Raw genomic sequence first — 20,651 nt, 5'->3', positions numbered from 1 at the left:
TTTTTTTGCACATCAATGTTCCATCATCATGCTCCTTTATGGACACAATTTTTAGTTTTACACAAAAAATAATTTAGTTTTTTCAATTTTTTCAAATATATATATATTTTGCACATAAATTTTTTTTAGTTTTTTCAATTTGAAAGTTAATGTTTTAAAGTTTTGAAAATCAAATCAAATGTCAAGTTATCATGTTTCTTTATAAATAATTATAAATGATGAACAATCATTGTTTGAAAGGTAATTCCGACAATTAAAATTTTAATAAGACTTGACGGTCCAAAAAATTTTAATAGGACTTAATGAAATATAACTTTATAAATTAGGACTTGTATGTAAATGTCCCAAAAATTAATGAATGTTATATAGATTAGAATCTTACACAGTCTAATGCAATTATGCTTTTTTTTTTTCTTTTTTTGGCCTCCTTTTTTGCATACCTTATGTATACCCAAAATCAAGCCTGTCGAATTTTCATGTAAGAGTATTTCTAGCCGTTCACTACTTTTATTATTTTTTATTATTATCTAATTTTATTCAAATTTTAAAAAAATTGATTTAATATAAACAATTTTAACATTTTCATCAAATTTTTATCAAAATAATTTTAAAAATCCCATCTCATTCCAAAAGATTTTTTTTCATGAAAAATATCATATCCAATGCCTTATATTTTTAAATTTTCAACAAATTGAATTTAATAAAAAATTTGATGAAAAAAAAAACGTTTATCCCTTGATTTAGCATCACCCTTAACCAAAATTGAAATGGAAAAAATTATAACATGGAAAGGTTTGTATTAGGGGCAACACAAGCGGGTTTGGTCGGGTTTGGAGGTTGTTGAAATCCAACTCAAGTTGTGCTGAGACTTACCCATATGCCCGATTTGTAACCTAAGGTTGTCTGCCCAAGCCAAATCTTTATTAAACTCGAGTTGACCGAATTGCACAAATTTTAATTTTTTTTTCCAGCTAAATTATTAATTTATTAAAATTAGATTCTAGTTATAATTTTTTTTTAGAAAACCATTAATAATATCAAAACAAATAATTTATATAACATAAGATGTTTCTATGATCACTACAAGAAAAAACACCTTTGGCGACTAAATTTTTAGTCGCCAAAAGTCCTTTTTTAGTCGCCAAATGTCGAATTTTCACTTTCCTTGACTAAATATTTTAGTCGCCGGTTTTGTCGCGAATACACGGTCGCGAATACCTTTGGCGACTAAAAAACTGTTAGTCGGCAATATACAAGTCTTCAGCGACCAAAGAATTTGTCGCCAATAGTCAATTCCATTTTTGGAAATTATACATTTAACGACTAAACTTTTAGTCGCCAATAGTGAATTCTTTTTTTATTATTTATACATTTGCCGACTAAACTTTTCGTCGCCAATAGCCAATCTTTTGCCGACCACAGACTTTAGTCGCCAAAAGCATTTTTCAGGAAAAAAAAAAAAAAAAATTGCCTATGCTTTTCCCAAGTTTTGAACCACCAACCTCCCAACATTCTCAACCTTTACAAATACTCTCTCCCCACTACACCACTACAACATCACATGAATATTAATGCAACATATATTATTTATATACTATATTGACCGGTATTAATACAAAACTATATATATAAAAATAATTATTTTTATTTAATATATTTTATGTAAAAAATAAATTATTTACTAAAAAAAATAGAATAGCACTTTTGGCGTCTAAATCTGAATTTTAGTCGCCAATTCTATATTTTTTGGCTACTAATTTCTTTTTTGTCGCTAAAAGAATTAAATCCCGCCTAAGGATAGCACTTTTGGCGACTAAACTGCATTTTTGTCGGCAATTATTGACTTTTAGCTACTAAATTTTTTTTAGTAGCTAAAAAGCTTCACTTTTGGCTACGAAATTGATTTTTGTCGGTAAAACACGTATAATCGGCGACCAAACTATTTTTTAGTCGCCAAAACCTATACTTTTGGCTACTAAATGTTTTTAGTCGCCAAAAACCTTCACTTTTGGCTACTAAAATTTTTTTAGTCGCTAAAACCCCTATATTCGGTGACTAAACTGACTTTCAGTCGGTAAAACCCCTACATTTGGCTACTAAACTATTTTAGTCGCCAAAAGTGTTCACTTTTGGCGACTAATTGAATTTTAGTCGCCAATTCTGCTACTTTCAGCGACGAAAAATCCATTTTTAGTCACGAAATCTGCTTTTTCTTGTAGTAGATAGTCTTTACAATTTATGAGTGAAAATATAAAATGTAAGATTATGTGTTATGTTACTTATGTATATAACATATTCAATATGATTTAATGATTTAAATTACTTAAAAATCATGGTTAAATTTTATATGTATATTTAACATATATATATATATATATATATAAAATTTTAATTTTGAGTTGCTTGAATTGTTTGATATCTTTGTCCAAATCTGTCCAAATTTAATTCAGACTTCTAAAATTTTATCCAAACCCATATCAAATTCAAAAATATCTTATCCAAATCCTAAAAAGATTCAAACTGAGCTCGAGTTGCTTGGATTGAACCTGCCCAAATTACACTCCTAGGCTAGACTTTGAGGTATTTTAAAAAGTAGGTTACAAGTCAATTTTTTATATTTTTTGACTTTTTTAAATACATGTAAAAAAAATAAATAAAATGTAATCTAAAAAAAATTTAAAAAATCAAAAAAATTAACTTTTAATCAACTTATCAAAATACACCTTTGTATTGGTTGAATGACTTGGAAAAATTTATCTCTTCCTTTTGTCCAGTCAAAGTAGGTTGGTCTCCCATCTCTCTAACAGTTTCAGTCTCAAAATGTTCCATTTGCTCTTGCTTTCTAATACCAACTCCACTTTTTCTTGACTTATGGCCAATCTTGACTTGGTTTGGGACCACTAGTGTAAAATACATTTGGATAAATTATATCAATAGTCTATGTATTAATTTTGGGACATTTTTTTATAAATCACTTTTGACCTACTTATATTTCATTTAATCCACATTATTTTCTTATGTACCAATAAATCATATAGATGACATAGTTACCAAAATATCCCTAATAATATTCACATTTACAGCGTGAATGTTCCATAATGTGAATGTTCACACCATCAATGTGAACATTCACACGTCAATGTGAATATTCACCTTGTAAAATATGAATGTTCACATTACCAAATCGACAACCGTTTAAAAAATATTTGTAAGGGTACAAATATTCATAAAATACCTTAAATATGAGAATTAGGATTTGTAGATCAAATGTCCAAATAAAAGGACTCATTAGAGTATAAGAATATCTTATGGACTAATTGAAATACAAACACTTGAAAAAGATTTTCTAATAAATTTCCCATTAATTTTTTATAACAAAGGTGATTATCAATTTTCTAATAAAATGACTAATAAATCGTAAAACTCACTTTATTTTATATAAATTTAATATAATATATTTGTACATATAAAATGATATATATAGTTCTTAAAATGAAAAAGTAACTATTTATATATATAATGTTAAATATATGAAAATGTTATGGCGTGCAACCCACACCCCTTTAGGGGTACATAACGTATGTATCTTACCATAAAATATGTATCTTTACTATAAAATTTTGTAATATCAACCACAAAATGTATAATTTTGCCACAAATTGAGATAACAAAATATTCAAAAAAAATTTTAAAAATATATCAATAAATCTCATTTTCAAGAGTATTATTGAGTCTTATTAAATTTCAATATAGACAATTAAGTCTTATTTTTTCTAGTTTATTCTAAAAATGTTCACTTTTCCCTAATAATTTCTTTTATTCCAATTATACCATTCTTATTAAAATATGAACAACAATTATATAAATAATTTTAATTTACTTTAAAAAATATGTTTTTTAATTGAAAAAAATTAAATAAACTTTTTTCAAATAAAATCATACTCAACAATTTGATTAAAAAAATTATTCATCATTTTTTGTTTCCTTGTACTATGGAAAATATATTTAGATAACAATCCAAAAGGTCTATTTTTATTATAATATTTCATCAAAGAAATTGTGAAAAAAATACCTGGCAAGTTCATATGTTTTTCAACTGTATGACAACAAAAAATGATGAATCTTAAGCTTATGCTTTTGTTCAATAAAAAAGCAAAGCAATCTCAAAATGTTTCATTATTTGCTTTGTAAATAGCTGAGGCAATAACCAACTTTTAATTGATTCATGGCAAATTGTATTAGTAGTCTTTATATTTTTGTTATACATCCTTTTTATCTTTATAATTTCAATGAATTGGATTTTGACTGTAATTTATAATTTTGTCTCAATTTAATTCAATTGATTATAATTTTTAATTCTTTTCGATGAAAAATGATACGAGTGACATGTGCCATGTTTTTATAGGCAAAAATATAAACTTATTCAATTCAATAAGTTAACCTCAACGAACTCAATAATATTTTTCAAAAACCCTAATTAACATTATCAATCAAACCAAATTAATACAAAATATAAAATTAAGAGTTTAAAATCAAACTAATTAAAATTACTCAAACTAAAATGAGGTAATGGGAAAAATACATTACTAGTGATGTAATTTGCCCATTGGAATTAAATACAAAGACTCACTCACTACAAGAAAATACAGTTTTGGCAACCACTTTTGCCGACTAAAAATATTTTGGTTACCAAAAGTTGTGGAATTGGCGACCAAAAATTATGTTAGTCAGTAAAAGTACAATATTTAGCTACTAAATTTTTTTAGTCGGGGTATATTAATTTTTGGTGACTAAAAAAAATTTAGTCGCTAAAAATCTCACAATTGGCGACTAAAAACAATTTAGTCGCTAAATTTGACACAATTGGCGACTAAAAATATATTTTTGTCGCTGTATAGATAATTTTGGTCGCCAAAAATGTAATTTTAGTCGCCGTATAGATAGTTTTGGCACCTAAAATAATTTAGTCGCTGAATGAAAAATAAAAAATTATTGTTTATCTTTGGCGACCAAAAGTTTGGTCGGCAAAAATTTAATTTCAGCGACAAAAAAATATTTTAGTCGCTGTATAGATAGTTTTGGCGACTAAAATAATTTAGTCGCTGAATGAAAAATAAAAAATTATTGTTTATCTTTGGCGACCAAAAGTTTGGTCGGCAAAAATTTAATTTCAGCGACTAAAAAATATTTTAGTCACTGTATAGATAGTTTTGGCAACTAAAATAATTTAGTCGCTAAATGAAAAATAAAAATTTATTTTTTATCTTTCGCGACCAAAAGTTTGGTCGGCAAAAATTTAATTTTAGTGACTAAAATATTTTATAGTCGCTGTATAGATAGTTTTGCCAACTAAAATAATATAGTCGCGGAATCAAAAATAAAAATTTACTTTTTATCTTTGGTGACCAAAAGTTTGGTTAGCAAAAATTTAATTTTAGCGACTAAAAAATATTTTAGTCGCTGTATAGATAGTTTTGCCAACTAAAATAATATAGTCGCGGAATCAAAAATAAAAATTTACTTTTTATCTTTGGCGACAAAAATTTGGTCAGCAAAGATTTAATTTCAGCGACTAAAAAATATTTTAGTCGCTATGTAGATAGTTTTGACAACTGAAATAATTTAATCGCTGATTGAAAAATAAAAATTTACTTTTATCTTTGGCGACTAGAAGTTTGGTCGTCAAAAATTTATTTTCAGCGACTAATAAGTATTTTGGTTGTTGTATAGTTACTTTTGGCCACTAAATTTATTTAGTTGTTGAATGGAAAACAAAAATTTACTTTTATTTTTGGCGACTAAAAGTTTGGTCGGCAAAAATTTATTTTCGGCAACTTAATAAATTTTAGTCGTCATATAACAACTTTTGCCGACTAAAAGAAATTTAGTTGCCAAATATCTAGAATAATTTTATTTTTAATCTTTGGTAACTACCTCATTTGGTCGGCAAATATACATTTTTTGTGACTAAAACACATTTAGTCGACAATAAAACTCAATGTTTTTTGTGGGAACACATACTGCCCAATTTGAGTTCATGTTTAATTTTTTTTTTTGTCTCTCACTCTCTATCTCTTTCTCTCTCTCTCTCTCTCTCTCTCTCTCTTCTCTTTCTCTCTCTTACTCATCACTCTTTTCTGTCTGTCTCTCTGTCTCTTTCTCTATTTGTCTCTTGCTCATCTCTCTTCTCTCTATCTCTATCTCTCTTGCTCATCTCTCTATCTCTGTCTCTGTCTTTGTCTTTGTCTCTCTCACTCATCTTTCTTCTCTCTCTCTCTCTCTCTCTCTCTCTCTCTCTCTTTTTCTATGTCTTTCTCTCAATTATCTCTTTTTGCTCTCTTTCTCTCTCTCTTTGTCTATCTCTCGCTCATCTCTTGTTTCTCTCTCTTTTTCTGTCTGTCTGTCTCTCTATCTCTCTCTATATATATATATACCTCTTTCTCTCTCTATCACTCTCTCACTCATCACTCTTCTCTCTCTCTTTCTCTCTCTGTGTCTGTCTGTTTGTATGTCTCTCACTCATCACTCTTCTCTCTTTCTTTCTCTCTCTGTGTCTGTCTGTCTCCCTCCCCCATTGTGTTCATCTTGCTCATTCTCTCTCTCCACTCTTCTCTATTTATCAAGCTCTCCACTACAAGAAAATGCACTTTTAGCGACCATTTTGTCTCTCTCTCTCTCTCTTTCATTCATCACTCTGTCTCTCTATCTCTCTTCTATATCTATCTCTCACTCATCTCTCTCTCACCACCCATCTCCTCTGCCACCTTCACCACTACTGCAAATGTCATTCCATTACCACCATTATTGCCACTGTTGCCACTCCATCTCTACGACTACCATTACTACCGCCATCGCTACCACTCCACTACCACCACTGCTATCACTACTACTACTACTACTACTACTACTACTACTACTACTACTACTACTATTACCTGTCCACCACCACCGCTACTCTATCTCCTCTATCATGACCACAACTTCACCACTAATCTCCTTCGCCATCACCACCACCACCACCACCACCACCTCACCTCTTATCCACCACATTCACCACTACTGCCGCTCCCTCTCCTCTACCACAAAAAATTAGCTCTTGATTTTTAGTAACAAAAAAAAAATGGGTCACAGTAAATATTTTTCATCGACCATAAAAAATTAACTTTATTTTAACGAAAAATATTTTTCATTAAAATATTACCCTTACTTCTATCAAATAAAAAAATAATTAAAATAAAAATAAAACTATTTCCCTCCCCCCCCCAAAAAAAAGGGTCACAAAAAATATTTTTCATCGACCATAAAAAATTAACTTTATTTTAATGAAAAATATTTTTCATTAAAATATTATCCCTACTTCTATCAAATAAAAAAAAATAATTAAAATAAAAATAAAACTAATTACCCCCTTCTCTTTTTCCACCCGCCCAAACTTAATTTCCCCCCTTTTTTTCCCTCTACCTTTTCCACCCCATTTTTTTTCATTTCCTTTCAGGTTTGTGGAGCCCTTAATTTCACAATGTTTCAAAACAGTGAGCAAACCTTAATCTGAGAGAGAGAAGATAGAGGTTTTGAAGAGAGACTGGGGTTGAAGGGGAAGGGTTTCAGTCAGCGGCGAGACTGGTTCAGCAGCGGCGAGACTAGTTCGGTGGCGAGACGGTACGCTTCTTTTGACTCTTCTTTCAACTCTCTCATTCCAGTCGGTTCCTCTAACGACTGGGTTGAAATGGTTCCTCTATATCTCTATGTGACTGTGTATCCTTGGAACAACAATGATGTAATTTTATAATCCGAACAGATCTTAAACCCTATCAAGCTTTTGACTTGATACATTGTTCAAGATGTAGAATTAATTGGACTCGTGATGGTATGCTATTCTCTCTCATAATTGAATTTATTATCTTTGTTGGGTAGAAAATGATTTAGTGAACAACTAATTAGGCATTAGAGCATATATTGGAAGTGTTGCACCTCCTATTGCTTCCTTGCAGAATTTCTCTCAAAGGTTAAATAAAATTTTTATGCCAAATATTTTTCTCATTAACTTCTTGTATTGTTGATATGGGTAATGGAGCCACCACCTGCATAAAGATTGATGACTTTGTCAGTCTCAAACTGGCAAGTGAATGTCTGATATGAGATCCCAATTCTCTATGTTCCATCAGTTCTTTCCTGAAGTGGATCATTGATCACCGTGGGATTTCCATACCTTCAAACTTTTAGTTGAAAAAATTATAATCATCGAATAGGTTTTTATGCTAAGAAATGTAGTTTATGACAATTTTTCATTTATTGTCGACACTCTGATTCCGTGTATTTGTTAGCTGTTGACTGTAATGAAAGTTCCACCAGGTTTTGTTTTGACATGTGAAGAGCTTTGCCTCGACAATCACTTAGTATATATATGTGTGTATATGTATTGTGTTGTAGCCTAATTCCTCATTTCACACTTCCAATTGATAAGAGATAAAGTAGTTTAAAAGGCAATTAAGCATTTTTATTTACCATATGATTCATATCTGCAAGTTTATGAGGCTAATGTGTAATCATTCTTGTTTATGCATTATAAATTATAACCTAGTTGTTCCATGTCGTCTATCCTCACTATTTTCCATGTGTCATATCATTATCATTGTGGACATCTGTTATCTGGAAAGAGTAGTAGATATTATATGGGAAAACTGTTGATGTTCATTTGTGGGACATATTCTTATCATGCCTTTGTTTGTTTATTTAATTGTGGCAAAGATGGAATTTTGCTGCTCGAGGTCAACAGGATGCTACGTGCAGGAGGATACTTTGCTTGGGCAGCACAGCCTGTTTATAAGCATGAATTAGCCCTTGAAGAGCAGTGGGAAGGTATGACTAAGCAGAATTTGTTTATAAAATAAGATGAACAGTTATTTTCACTTTAGTGAGTCGATAAGCATTTTTGAGTTTGAGTTTCGAATGTTTGCATAGCTTTCTATTATACCCTTATATGAAAAATTGTGCACCTTAGTTTGCATTTGATCTCCCTGTTGAATCCCAATTGCTTACAGAGTGACTTCTGCAATTGTTTATAACTTAGAAAAAATTAAGGAATCTGAATTTGGTAACTACCCCAGCTTGGAGAACAAAAAAATTGCAAACTGGTTATGGTACTTAGATAAAATGGCAGGGAAAGGTCCTAAAGCATGTAATATGTTAGTTCATCTGGGTGCCCCATAATTTGTTTAATGAAGGTCAATCTTCCAGTGCACCCAAATGAAGTGTTTCCATTGCATTTTATTGGTGGTCTAAATAGGAGTAGCATGTGCAGCACATTAGACAAGAAGTTCAGTTTACTGATCGTTTGTCTTCCTTCGTCTTCAGAGATGATTAATCTTACAAGCCACCTTTGTTGGAATCTTGTGAAGGAGGGGTATATTGCAATTTGGCAGAAGCCCTTGAACAACAGTTGCTACTTAAGTCGTGAGGCAGGAATGCGACCTCCGCTGTGTGATTCAGATGATGATCCAGACAGTGTTTGGTATATTAACTATCCTCTTTCTAGTATATTTTGGTGATGCAAATAGTACATTAAACTGCCTTGAATGGTTAAAGTTTTAGATCTCTATTTGACAACTGTTATGTCCGTAAGGCTTCTGCATATTCAGTAGTATGACATGTTAACTACTTCATGCATTGTAGGCCTACAGCTACTGTAATTTATGTGTAACCATTGACAAGAAATATTGACAAGCTTTATGTTTAGACCATCAGCAGTAAAAAATGGGACTGTAAACCTTATTGACTTTAAGCACTTAGCCTAGTAATGACATGTACCCTAGTAATGACTATAAAGCCTAGTAATGACATGGTTCCCTGTGACTTTTTCTCATCCTACCTTATCATGTCTTTTGGTGTTGTGGTCTTATCATGTGATGCCTCAACCACTTCATTTTCAGTATTGCATCACATAATTGATTTGGTGCATATCCACCTGAACGCTGCTTTTCTGAAATTATAGCTCCCTACCAGAACTGTCCCTTTTGAAGGAAACTTCAATTAGGGTCTCTCATTATCTACTCCAAAGCTAAATTCAGTTTCTGAGAATACAGTATGCTGTTTGTGGGACGGAGAACTTATAATTGTATGAGAGTGTATCTTAAATAAGTATATTTCTTGTTTAGATTTCTGCTTGGAATATTTAGATGAACTTCTAGTTGTTGCCCTTTTCATCATATAATATATTTCTTGTCTAGTAAATGGCAATAATTAAAATTGAATATGCATTTCAAAAGTTTATGCTTTACAAAAAGGTGATGTTATTGATATGCAGGGATCATTCAAATTTTGTCAGTTGTGCACAGTTTTGTACAGATGGTAGCAAGTTCATTACGGTAAGCTCTGATAAGAAGGGTATACTATATGATGCGAAAACTGGAGAGAAAATTGGAGAGCTGTCCTCAGAGGATGGTCATAAAGGCAGCATTTATGCTGTTAGCTGGAGCCCTGATGGTAAACAGGTAATCAGTGTTGTGTGGATTCTCTCTCGAGCTGCTTCTAGTTGATTTTTTGTTCAAAATTTGGTTATTAAATTTTCAGATTTGATTTTTTGGATTTTTTTTTCTGAAACGTTCAAACACAGTGGACATTTATGTATTAAATATGGAAGTGATTGATGCCCCCTCTCCCCACCACCCCCACAAACACGTGGGGGTTGGTGATTGGAGAAGGAAAAAAAAAATTGGCCAATTTCAGGCCAGTGCAAGTCGTGGGGGTCCAAATCAGTTTTCTAATAAATAATTGTTTTTCCCAGAAATTTTGCTAGTTTTAGACTGAGAAAAAGGAAACATTGCATCTGCAGAGGATTTGTTGAATTGTATAAGAACATTTTAGTGTAACACGGAACATCATTTGTTGGCTAAATTTTGTAATTGGGTTCTTTGCATGTTAGTAATATTATAACCGACAAACTTAGGGAGTGGGAAGGTGTGGGAAACTACAGGATTGATTTTTTTTCTTCTTTTTCCCCTTAATAGCACAAAATCAACTAGGTTAGACATAAATAATGATTATCTTTCTTATTCACTGAGCAGTGAACCATTATTTCATGGTTTATTTTGTGTCTGCTTTTAGAAATGTATAATACATTCTCCTCCTCTCTCTGATATGGATCAGATTGGTAAAGTTGGTAAAGTTCAAAAAAAAAATTAAAATTTTAATTTATTTTATTAAAATAGCATACTTAAAGTTAATAAAATTAAATATTTGATATAAAATAAATATTAAGTATTTAAAAATATGATATATAATAAATATATAAAATTTTATGTTTTGCACATGTCCCCAACATGTCGTGCCCTGCATCTTTTAAAAATTTGTGTGTCCGTATGTCTGTGTCGTGTCACATATCCGTGTCCGTACTTCTTAACTAATAAGAGATAAATAATAGGGTAAATTATGTAGACCTCCCTCAAGTAAAAAGAAATATAGATAGCTTCATAGTCTTGGCATGATTACACTGTACATACCTCAAAATTTAAATTCATTTAACACTTTAACACGTACAGTTTGTTAATCTCATGGATGGAAAATAGTGGCCATCACGTTTATACTAAAATATCTATCATACCCTTAAACATAGATAATTACTTATATCCAAGCACCAGTATTCCTTAATTGAATCACATTTTTCTAAAAGGAATCACACTCCATCTTCTCACTCTCTCTCTCTCCCCCTGCTCCCTTGCAACCCCATCTATCTCAGCCACCCCACAACCTAACTCTCCCTCATCACTGAAGGTAGATTACCTTCAGCATGACTACGTCTGCTAATGTTTGCTAAGGTCCCCCAAGTAACTCTCCCTTATAACTGCTAATAGTTAGGTTGACAACGTCTTCAGCATCTGCTCAAACATAGATTACCTTTAGTACTACAAGTAATTCTATTTAGATGAACTGTCCCTTGGAATATTTCGAGTGTATCTTAAACTTTAATAACTTTTTGAAATGCATATTCAATTTTAATTACTGCCATTTACTAGACAAGAAATATTTAGATGAACTTACTACTATTTGATTTCTTGTAGTACTGCCATTTACTTTTTGATTAGTTACATTGTCTATCACACTGTTGGGCTATTGGTGTTTGCTACTGTTCGTTAATTTTATGAACTTATTGTTTGAATAGGTTTTGATGCGTTATATTAGGACACTTAGCACCTGTAGTTTGGATACTCTGAAGGACTTCAATTATGAAACAGCTGAACCGAGTACATAAATGGTCTTAGGGGAGAGTTGAGCAGAATACTCACATTAGCACAACAAGACATTTCTGTAGTTGACGGGGAGAGTTGAAGAGAAAATGAGATGGTCTGGGGGGATTCATCAAGCTGTAGGAGCCAAAGAAGGTGTCAAAATTGAGATATCTCTTGAGGTTTCAATCTTTACGGAGTTTTTCTTTTACATAAAAACTTTCTTTCTTATTGTACTCAAAGCCATATTATCCTTACACTTGTTAGGCTCAATTCCTTTAACCTAGCAAAAACCATGATTGATGAATTGATTACAAAGATTCAGTGCTTTTATATTTAATCTAATCATAACAAACTAATCTAACCATGGTTTAATTCTAACAGCCTAACTTCTTGAAACAGTTATGCTAGTTCTCTTTATAACACGTAAGCATGACTGAAGCTACAACCCTTTCTGTTCTGACTTTAGCTGCTCTAGTTGCGGCTGGTATTGCAGCCTTGCTGTGTTGACCTGGCCTGGTCTTGCTGTAGCTAGGGTTGCAGTGGCTAGCTCTGGCTTATATGCAATTTTGATATAATGTGTACCTGTCACATTTACATCTAGTGAGATTTGTTATTATACTTATAAAAATTTAATTACAGAGAAATATATCATGCATCCATAATCATGTCATATCATCATTGTAAATTTTTTTCCCTACTCAGCATAGCAAGTTAATATATATATATATGTATATATAATTTAGGTAAAAATAAAGTGGGTGGTGGATTCTTATCATTCATTGTGTTCATACCAATAGCTACAAAATTATATTCGATGATTCATGTTTTTCTACTTCTAAATCTTCATTGACAGTGTGCCACAGTGTAATTTTGTTTCCTTTTCCTGCCCCCTTAGCAGCCCAATGCTATTATAACTTTAATATTCCGATCCATCATGATTTTTCTTGATTTTTTATGCTATTATAATTTTATGTCTATAGTTGTTAACTGGGTATTTTAGTTGTGGTTTCACTAATAGATAGCTTTTGCTAGAAAATTGAGTATCTTATCTTATCAGTTTCACTAATTGATTTGTGTGTCTTTCTCTTTGCAGCTAGTAGAAGCAGCAAAAGCGCAATTTTCACGTGATTACAGTGATAACCTTGCTCTTGTCCGGGCTTATGAGGCCTGGAAAGAAGTTGAAAGAGACGTAGCTGGATATGAATACTATTGGAAGAATTTTCTTTCTGCTCAATCAATGAAAGCTATTGATGCTCTGTGAAGGGAGTTCTACTCTTGTCCGGGCTTATAAGGCCTGGAAAGAAGTTGAAAGAGATGTAGCTGGATATGAATACTATTGGAAGAATTTTCTTTCTGCTCAATCAGTGAAAGCTATTGATGCTCTGTGAAGGGAGTTCTACTCTTCACTTAAGGAATATGTTTTAAATTTTAATCCTAAGTGGATGTGAATTGGATGATTATATAGATTACAAGCGAATTTTTAATTGAACGAATATGTAGTTTGGAATTACTTGCGGATGAAAACTTATAATAGTTGCTAACTTTAATTAAACAGGTTTAGAGTTTGATGATTTATATAGTTTGTTGAATGTTTATGATTCAGGTGAATTGTTGGTTTGATTGATTATTGTAAATTACAGATTGTATTAAATAGATTGGATATATTATTATGAATTACAGGTTTATTTTATTGCATGTTGGTGCAAACATTCCTTTTGGCAACCAAAACGTTTTGGTCCTAGAATGTCACAATTGGCGAGCAAAATTTTTGGTCGTGGAATGCCACAATTGGCGACCAAATTTTTTAATCGTGGAATGTGATAATTGGTGACCAAACCTTTTGGTTGTGGAATATGATAATTGGCGACCAAATTTTTTGGTCGTGGAATGTGCCAATTGGCGACTAACATGTTTGGTCGAGAATATGTCACTTTTCGCAACTAAAGTGTTTTAGCGACTAAATGGATTAGTCGTAGTAATGATATATTTAGCGATCAAAAATTTAGTCGGCAAATTTAACTTTTTCCCGACTAACAAAAGTTTTAGTCACTAATTACTTTTGCCGACCCTCAATTGGCGACCAAGGTGGCGACCAAAAAAATTGGTCGCGAACAGCTTTTGCCGATTAAAAATTGACTTTTGCCGACCAAATTTTTAGTCGCCAAAAATGTGATTTTCTTGTAGTGAATATTGCCGACCAATCTTTTTGGTCGTGGAATGTATTGCCCACCAATTTTTTTGGTCGCGGAATGTGACAATTGGCGACCAAATTAGTTGGTCGTGGAAATGGGCGACAATTGCCGACCAAACTATTTGGTCGTTGAATGTGCGAATTGGCGACTAACATGTTTGGTCGGGAAAATATGACTTTTCGCGGCTAAAGTGTTTTAGCTACTACATGGATTAGTCGCAATAATTATATATTTCGCGACCAAAAATTTAGTAGGCAAATATAATTTTTTCGCGACTAAAATATTTTTTAGTCGCTAATTACTTTCCGCGACCCTCAATTGGCGACCAAAGTGGTGACCAAAAAAATTAGTCGCGGATAACTTTCGTCGACTAAAAATGGACTTTTGCTGACCAAATTTTTAGTCGGCAAAAGTGCGAATTCTTGTAGTGACACATGCAATATAATGTTAGTTAATGCATACACTGGACAAAAGTGGTTGAAGATAACCAAAGATTATTTGTCCTTGAATTTGTCTTTTCCCTTGTTTCAATACATTTTTAAGTATTGAATTATATAAAAGTTTCAAAACATGATTCTATAATTAATTATATACATGACCACTTTTATTTCTTATTTCTGTGAATTGTGTTCTTGTATAAACCCTTTTAATGACTCATTCTAATGCATCAATTTGTGATCAATTCAATCAATATAATCAATCCAAATACTTTTGATACAAGTTCCCATTCTTCCTTTCAAGGTGCACATGAAATGTGTAACTAGAACATAGTCAAAATTCCTACAACAACAAAAGTAACAGTAGTCCAAAACAGAGCACTCTGTTTTTTTTTTTTTTTTTTTTTTTGTGTGTGTGTGTGTGGGGTAGATATGGGTACCAATATAATTCTACCTATCAATACGTGCAGAAAAATTATCAAACCCCTTACCCACAATTATCTAAGAAAAAACAACCAGCAATTGTTTTCTTCAGTGTCATTGTGGCCCATCCTAAAACACAATATTTACAGAAACCCTTTAAGATAAATTATCAATAGGTCCTAATAGTTAGACTTAATTCACAAGTCCTATTGAAAATAAGTCTTAATAAAATCATTGCTCAAAGTAATCTTTTTTGACGAATTTTTGCATATGTCGCTAAAAATTGACAATCAGGGACTTTTTGTCACAGTTTTTATAAATTGTCGTTAAAACTTATAATTAGTAACTTTTTTTGTGACAAATTTTTTAAATTGTCATTGAAAGTTAAAAATTAGTGACTTTTTTGTGACTATTTTTTTAAACTGTCACTAAAACTTATAATTAGTGACATTTTTTTTAACAATTTTTAAATTGTCGCTAAAAATTAAAAACTAGTGATACTTTTTAATAGTGTTTGGTAAAAAATGCCATGAATTCTCACAGGACCTATTGGTCAATAATTTCACCTATTAGGACCTAAATAGAAGTCCCCAAACTTTAATTTAAGGTACTAATTACATTACCAAATCATCCAAAGTCTTCATCATTTGGGTTGAGGGTTATAATTGATATTTTGATAGTTTTTATTTCTGATGTTATCCAGAATTGCCAAGTCTCCTAATGGGGATTGACAGAAGGGGAAAAAATTGTAATGGAAATTGAAATCTTAGGGTGTAGCGTAATTTCTTAAGTGTCAAAGGAAAATCTATAGGTGTCGGTGTAATTTATTTTTTAAAATATTAGGGGTTCAACTATTTTTTATTATTTCATGGATAATATTTGGACAAATTTTCTCGGTAGTGTCTACATTTTGTCTTGTGTCATCTCAGTATTTCTTATTTCAATTAGTTTAATTTTGATTCTTAATTTTAGATTTTATATCAATTTGGTATAATTATAACGCTGATTAGGGTTTTTGAAAAAAAAAAATCACTGAGTTGATTGATGTAACTTACTAAATTACACAAGTTTTTAATTTTATCTATAAAAGCATGACCAATGTCGCTTATATGCACATTGTTCATAAAAAAAATACTAGAAATTGTAATCAATTGAATTAAATTGAGACAAAATCATAAATTAAGTTAAAAAATAAGCTAATTGAAATTATAGGAGTTAAAATGATAGTATAAGAACTACTGGTATTATTTACTCTTAATATTTTTATACGAATGTAAGATTCCATGCGAGTGAGGAAATCAAGTTTCTTAATTGTTTGTGAAAATAATAAATACTTTATATAGTGAATCTTTACCATGAAAGATTTGTTTTCTTCCCTCCTCGGATTTTACAAATATGAGTCATGTCATGACTATCCAAAATAACAAGAGGGAAACTAAAAAATATATAAAAGCAAATAATAATTATTATAACTGTTTTTAATAAATCCACTTTACTTTAAACATGTTTGACCTTATTAAATGAAAAAACGGTTTCTAAAACAAATAATAAAAAATACAAAAGATTTCAAAAGATGCACTAAAATTTTTACCAAATATGTGACATCAGTGTGGGACCCACATCAAAAGAGAAAGAAAATCTTAGAGACCACAAAAGATGAACTAAAATTTCAACCAAATCTATCATGGGCAAATTTGGTAAAAATTCTGGTACACCTTTTCGGTGTCTCACATCCATGTGACACAATTGTTAAAAATTTTAATACAGTTTTTGAAATCTCAACATGTGAGTCCCACACCCATTTGAGGCATTTGATAAAAAATTTAATAATTTTTTTGGGATCTTTAGCATTACTCAAAAAGAATGAAAAATGGTAGAGATTCCAAAAGATGTATCAAAATTTTAGATGTTTTATTTTTAAGATTTATTATCCATTAAGTACTATTAATAAAAGAGACTGATACTTAACCCAAAAATAGGACCTATTAAGAAGTTTACTAAATATCTCACACGATGGATCACATGAAAAACAATTACATTCCTTGTCAGAAAGGATAAGAGATTTGACCATTGGAACTACTATCCAGCAAAAATAGGCTACTAAGGTTTCCCAAATCCTATCCATCTCAAAATCCCAAAATTAATGGGAATTCATTGTTATTCCTTGTCAGAAAGGATAAGAGATTTGACCATTGGAACTACTTTCCAGCAAAAATAGGCTACTAAGATTTCCCAAATCCTATCCATCTCAAAATCCCAAAATTAATGGGAATTCATTGTTATAAAAGCATCCAATTACCCTTCTTTATCTCATTCTATCTTCTCTCTTCTGTGAGGTTTTTTTCATTCTGTCTTCTCTCTCCCGTGAGATTTCTTGTTTGAAGGAGATTAATAATTTTGAGTGTGTGTTTTTCAATTTGGAGAAGCAAAGATGGCTAATGTAGAAGTATTCAAATCGAAAATCACTGTATATGTGGTTGCTTGTTGGATTGTCGCAGCTTTTGGAGGCCTAATGTTTGGTTATGATATTGGAATTTCAGGTAATGCCCTCAACTATATTGATATAATTCTTTTATTAGAAAATCATATATATATATATATATTTTATTATATGCTTTAAAATAGGAAGTCTAAAAGTTATACACTAAATAATTGAAACAATTATTATTAAGTAATGATTCATAAAGGTTTATTAATGTTTGTTGCAAAATTATTATTTATATATGAGTGTCAATGATCATTTTTCGTTTATGTGTTTGGTTTCTAATTCATTCGAGTAAACAATCGAATCTTATTATTTTGACTTTGACTTTATAGGTGGCGTGACTGCAATGGATGATTTCTTAATAAAATTCTTTCCAAAAGTTCACGAGAGGAAACTTCATGCAAAGGAAGACAATTACTGCAAATATGATGATCAGTTGCTTCAGCTATTCACATCATCACTGTACCTTGCTGCTTTGGTTGCAAGCTTTGGTGCATCAAAGGCATGTCGTATATTTGGTCGCAAGTCCACAATTTTAGTAGCATCCCTATTTTTCATTGGAGGAGCTGGGTTCAGTGCTCTTGCTGAGCACAAATGGATGCTCATTCTTGGCAGGATTCTTTTTGGCATTGGAGTTGGATTTGGCAATGAGGTATGTTATTTTGTGCCTAAAATAAATTTTATATTTTAAGAATAGAGTGTCTAGGTGAGTTTGTCCACCCTCGACAAATCACAGAGCTGAAGTTAACTAACAAAATTTTAGATTTTGTCCTCAAATTTTTAATGTTCAATCAACCCTTTGAGTTATATTTACTTTACATAAAGTTTATGACAAATAAGGAAATTTTATTTTTTTTTTCCCTAACTATAATCTATGATTCTAGGCTGTTCCAGTGTTCTTATCAGAGATAGCACCAGTCCAACACAGAGGGGCAGTCAACATTCTCTTCCAACTATTTGTCACAATTGGAATTCTCATAGCTGGCATTGTCAACTATTTCACTTCCACCCTCCACCCAATTGGATGGAGGGTCTCCTTAGCCATTGCCGGCATTCCCGGCCTTGTCCTTTTCTTCGGCTCCATGATTCTCACCGAAACACCGGCTAGCCTTATCGAACGAGGCAAGGACACTAAAGGCAAAGCAGCACTCAAGAAAATCCGAGGCGTGGACAACGTGGACGACGAGTATGAAGAAGTGAAAAGGGCATGTGAGATAGCCAAGGAAGTGAAGCAACCTTTCAAGAAACTGATGAAGCGCTCGAGCATGCCACCACTAGTCATAGGAATTATGTTGCAGATATTTCAGCAGATGACTGGGATTAATGCGATTATGTTTTATGCACCGGTTCTGTTTCAGACCATGGGGTTCAAGAACAATGCTTCGTTGTTGTCTGCGGTGATTACTGGGACAGTGAATGTGGCAAGTACTTTTGTTTCAATCTATCTTGTTGATAAGATTGGAAGAAGAAAGTTGCTTCTTCAAGCCTGTGTCCAAATGTTCATTTGCCAGGTACTAAATTAATTTCACTTCTTTGTAATTACATTTAAATTCTTCTCACTTAGTGCTTGTACTAATTAATTGAATCCAATTTCAGGTATCAATTGGTGCAATTCTACTGACTCACTTGAATACTACTGGGACAATGGACAAAGGACTCGCTGTGGTTGTGGTGGTGCTGGTGTGCTTGTATGTTATGTGCTTTGCATGGTCATGGGGACCTCTTGGTTGGCTGATTCCTAGCGAAACCTTCCCTCTCGAGACTAGAACTTCAGGCTTTGCTTTTGCTGTCAGCTCCAACATGTTGATGACTTTCCTTGTGGCTCAAGCTTTCTTATCGATGCTCTGTCACATGCGAGCCTTCATATTCTTTTTCTTCTCGGCTTGGATTTTGGTCATGGGATTGTTTGTGGTGTTCCTGGTGCCGGAAACGAAGGGCGTTCCAATCGATTCCATTGTGGAAAGGGTGTGGAAGCAGCATTCGGTGTGGAAGAAGTTCATGGATGATGACGGTCTAAAGAGCCAGGAGATGGTCTGATCGTGACACACCTATTAAAACCGATTGTTGATGCGAACATGATTTTCTTCCCCTTTTTTGGGGAATTGTTTTTAGTGTTTTCATGGAGTTTGTTAACTGTTTTGGAAGATATGTCGTTTATAATTTTTTTTTTCTATGGACAAAAAAACTCAACAAAATCCTCCTAACAATGACCACAACAACAATAATTCAAATAAGGGGATCCAACTCTAAAACCATAAAATCGTATCCACAATCAATCAAACAACGACAAGTGGGTCAGGTTTAGGCTTGGACCATCATACATCTATCCACTTATTTGTTTATGTGTCATCCCTTTAATTGTGCATGCATCACATTTATGTCCACCTAATCTACAAATCTGTCTATATTACCACTACCACCACCACTGATGCTGCTGGTGATGGTGAATTTTTTGATGAACTTTCGAATTGCTGAAAATGGTCCGACAGTGGTTCGACGGTAGGGAAAATTGGAAAAAATTCATTCAAAATAATAATTTGTCTTTCACAGCAAACAATTTCATTAAACATGTCATTTTGATCAAAATAAATATTAAATATTGGACCAAATAAAATATGGTCCCATAAGTGTGGACTTTTCACCAAATATCCCTTTTAAATATACCTAATTTGGATCACCTAAAAAGTAAATTATTTGTAAACAAAAATATATAAAAAAAAAATCACATTTCATGTTATTTTTTGTGACTTTTATTTTATTTTTTCTCTAGTTAAGTTTTTTCAGATTACCTCTCAAATAATTACATTTTTTAGATTACTCTTTGGGCCGATTTGATTGGGCAAATTATAGCATATGACTGAGAATATTAATCCTCAGGACTCACATTTCA

At 32.0% G+C, this 20,651-nt stretch overlaps 2 protein-coding genes across 5 annotated transcripts; both read left to right on the top strand.

The window, feature by feature from the left end:
* The first annotated feature begins 7,464 nt into the window (after positions 1-7,464).
* Positions 7,465-10,628, top strand: LOC114298615 (putative methyltransferase PMT12). 4 transcript variants are annotated; one of them, XM_082877106.1, is made up of 5 exons: positions 7,465-7,659; positions 7,799-7,867; positions 8,749-8,859; positions 9,355-9,511; positions 10,304-10,628. In XM_082877106.1, the coding sequence occupies exons 3-5, from the start codon at positions 8,778-8,780 to the stop codon at positions 10,533-10,535; spliced, it is 471 nt and encodes a 156-aa protein (XP_082733232.1). In that variant the 5' UTR covers positions 7,465-7,659; positions 7,799-7,867; positions 8,749-8,777; the 3' UTR covers positions 10,536-10,628. The 4 variants fall into 4 exon arrangements, 3 of the variants coding, with proteins under 3 accessions (XP_082733232.1, XP_082733234.1, XP_082733233.1); XM_082877108.1 differs by having other exon boundaries at positions 7,466-7,659; positions 10,325-10,628; XR_014334659.1 differs by having other exon boundaries at positions 7,467-7,659; positions 10,335-10,628.
* Positions 10,629-17,707: 7,079 nt separating this feature from the next.
* On the top strand, positions 17,708-19,798 carry LOC114318693 (sugar transport protein 8). The gene is made up of 4 exons (XM_028265624.2): positions 17,708-17,816; positions 18,094-18,413; positions 18,646-19,272; positions 19,358-19,798. The coding sequence occupies exons 1-4, from the start codon at positions 17,708-17,710 to the stop codon at positions 19,796-19,798; spliced, it is 1,497 nt and encodes a 498-aa protein (XP_028121425.2).
* The last annotated feature ends 853 nt before the right edge of the window (positions 19,799-20,651 follow it).

The sequence above is a fragment of the Camellia sinensis genome, chromosome 7 (assembly GCF_055761805.1).
Source record: "Camellia sinensis isolate YWXY chromosome 7, ASM5576180v1, whole genome shotgun sequence".
NCBI classification, from domain to species: domain Eukaryota; kingdom Viridiplantae; phylum Streptophyta; class Magnoliopsida; order Ericales; family Theaceae; genus Camellia; species Camellia sinensis.
Note: the sequence above shows the minus strand (reverse complement) of the source record. Positions and strands in the feature narration are given on the sequence as shown.

What these genes read in the sequence shown, in the direction of transcription:
- LOC114298615 (XM_082877106.1), top strand. Translation starts at nt 8,778, where the DNA reads ATGCTACGTGCAGGAGGATACTTTGCTTGGGCAGCACAGCCTGTTTAT. An exon ending in CCTTGAAGAGCAGTGGGAAG is followed by an intron (nt 8,860 to 9,354) that starts GTATGACTAAGC and finishes CTTCGTCTTCAG; the next exon opens with AGATGATTAATCTTACAAGC. An exon ending in GATGATCCAGACAGTGTTTG is followed by an intron (nt 9,512 to 10,303) that starts GTATATTAACTA and finishes ATTGATATGCAG; the next exon opens with GGATCATTCAAATTTTGTCA.
- LOC114318693 (XM_028265624.2), top strand. Translation starts at nt 17,708, where the DNA reads ATGGCTAATGTAGAAGTATTCAAATCGAAAATCACTGTATATGTGGTT. An exon ending in GAGTTGGATTTGGCAATGAG is followed by an intron (nt 18,414 to 18,645) that starts GTATGTTATTTT and finishes CTATGATTCTAG; the next exon opens with GCTGTTCCAGTGTTCTTATC. An exon ending in TCCAAATGTTCATTTGCCAG is followed by an intron (nt 19,273 to 19,357) that starts GTACTAAATTAA and finishes ATCCAATTTCAG; the next exon opens with GTATCAATTGGTGCAATTCT.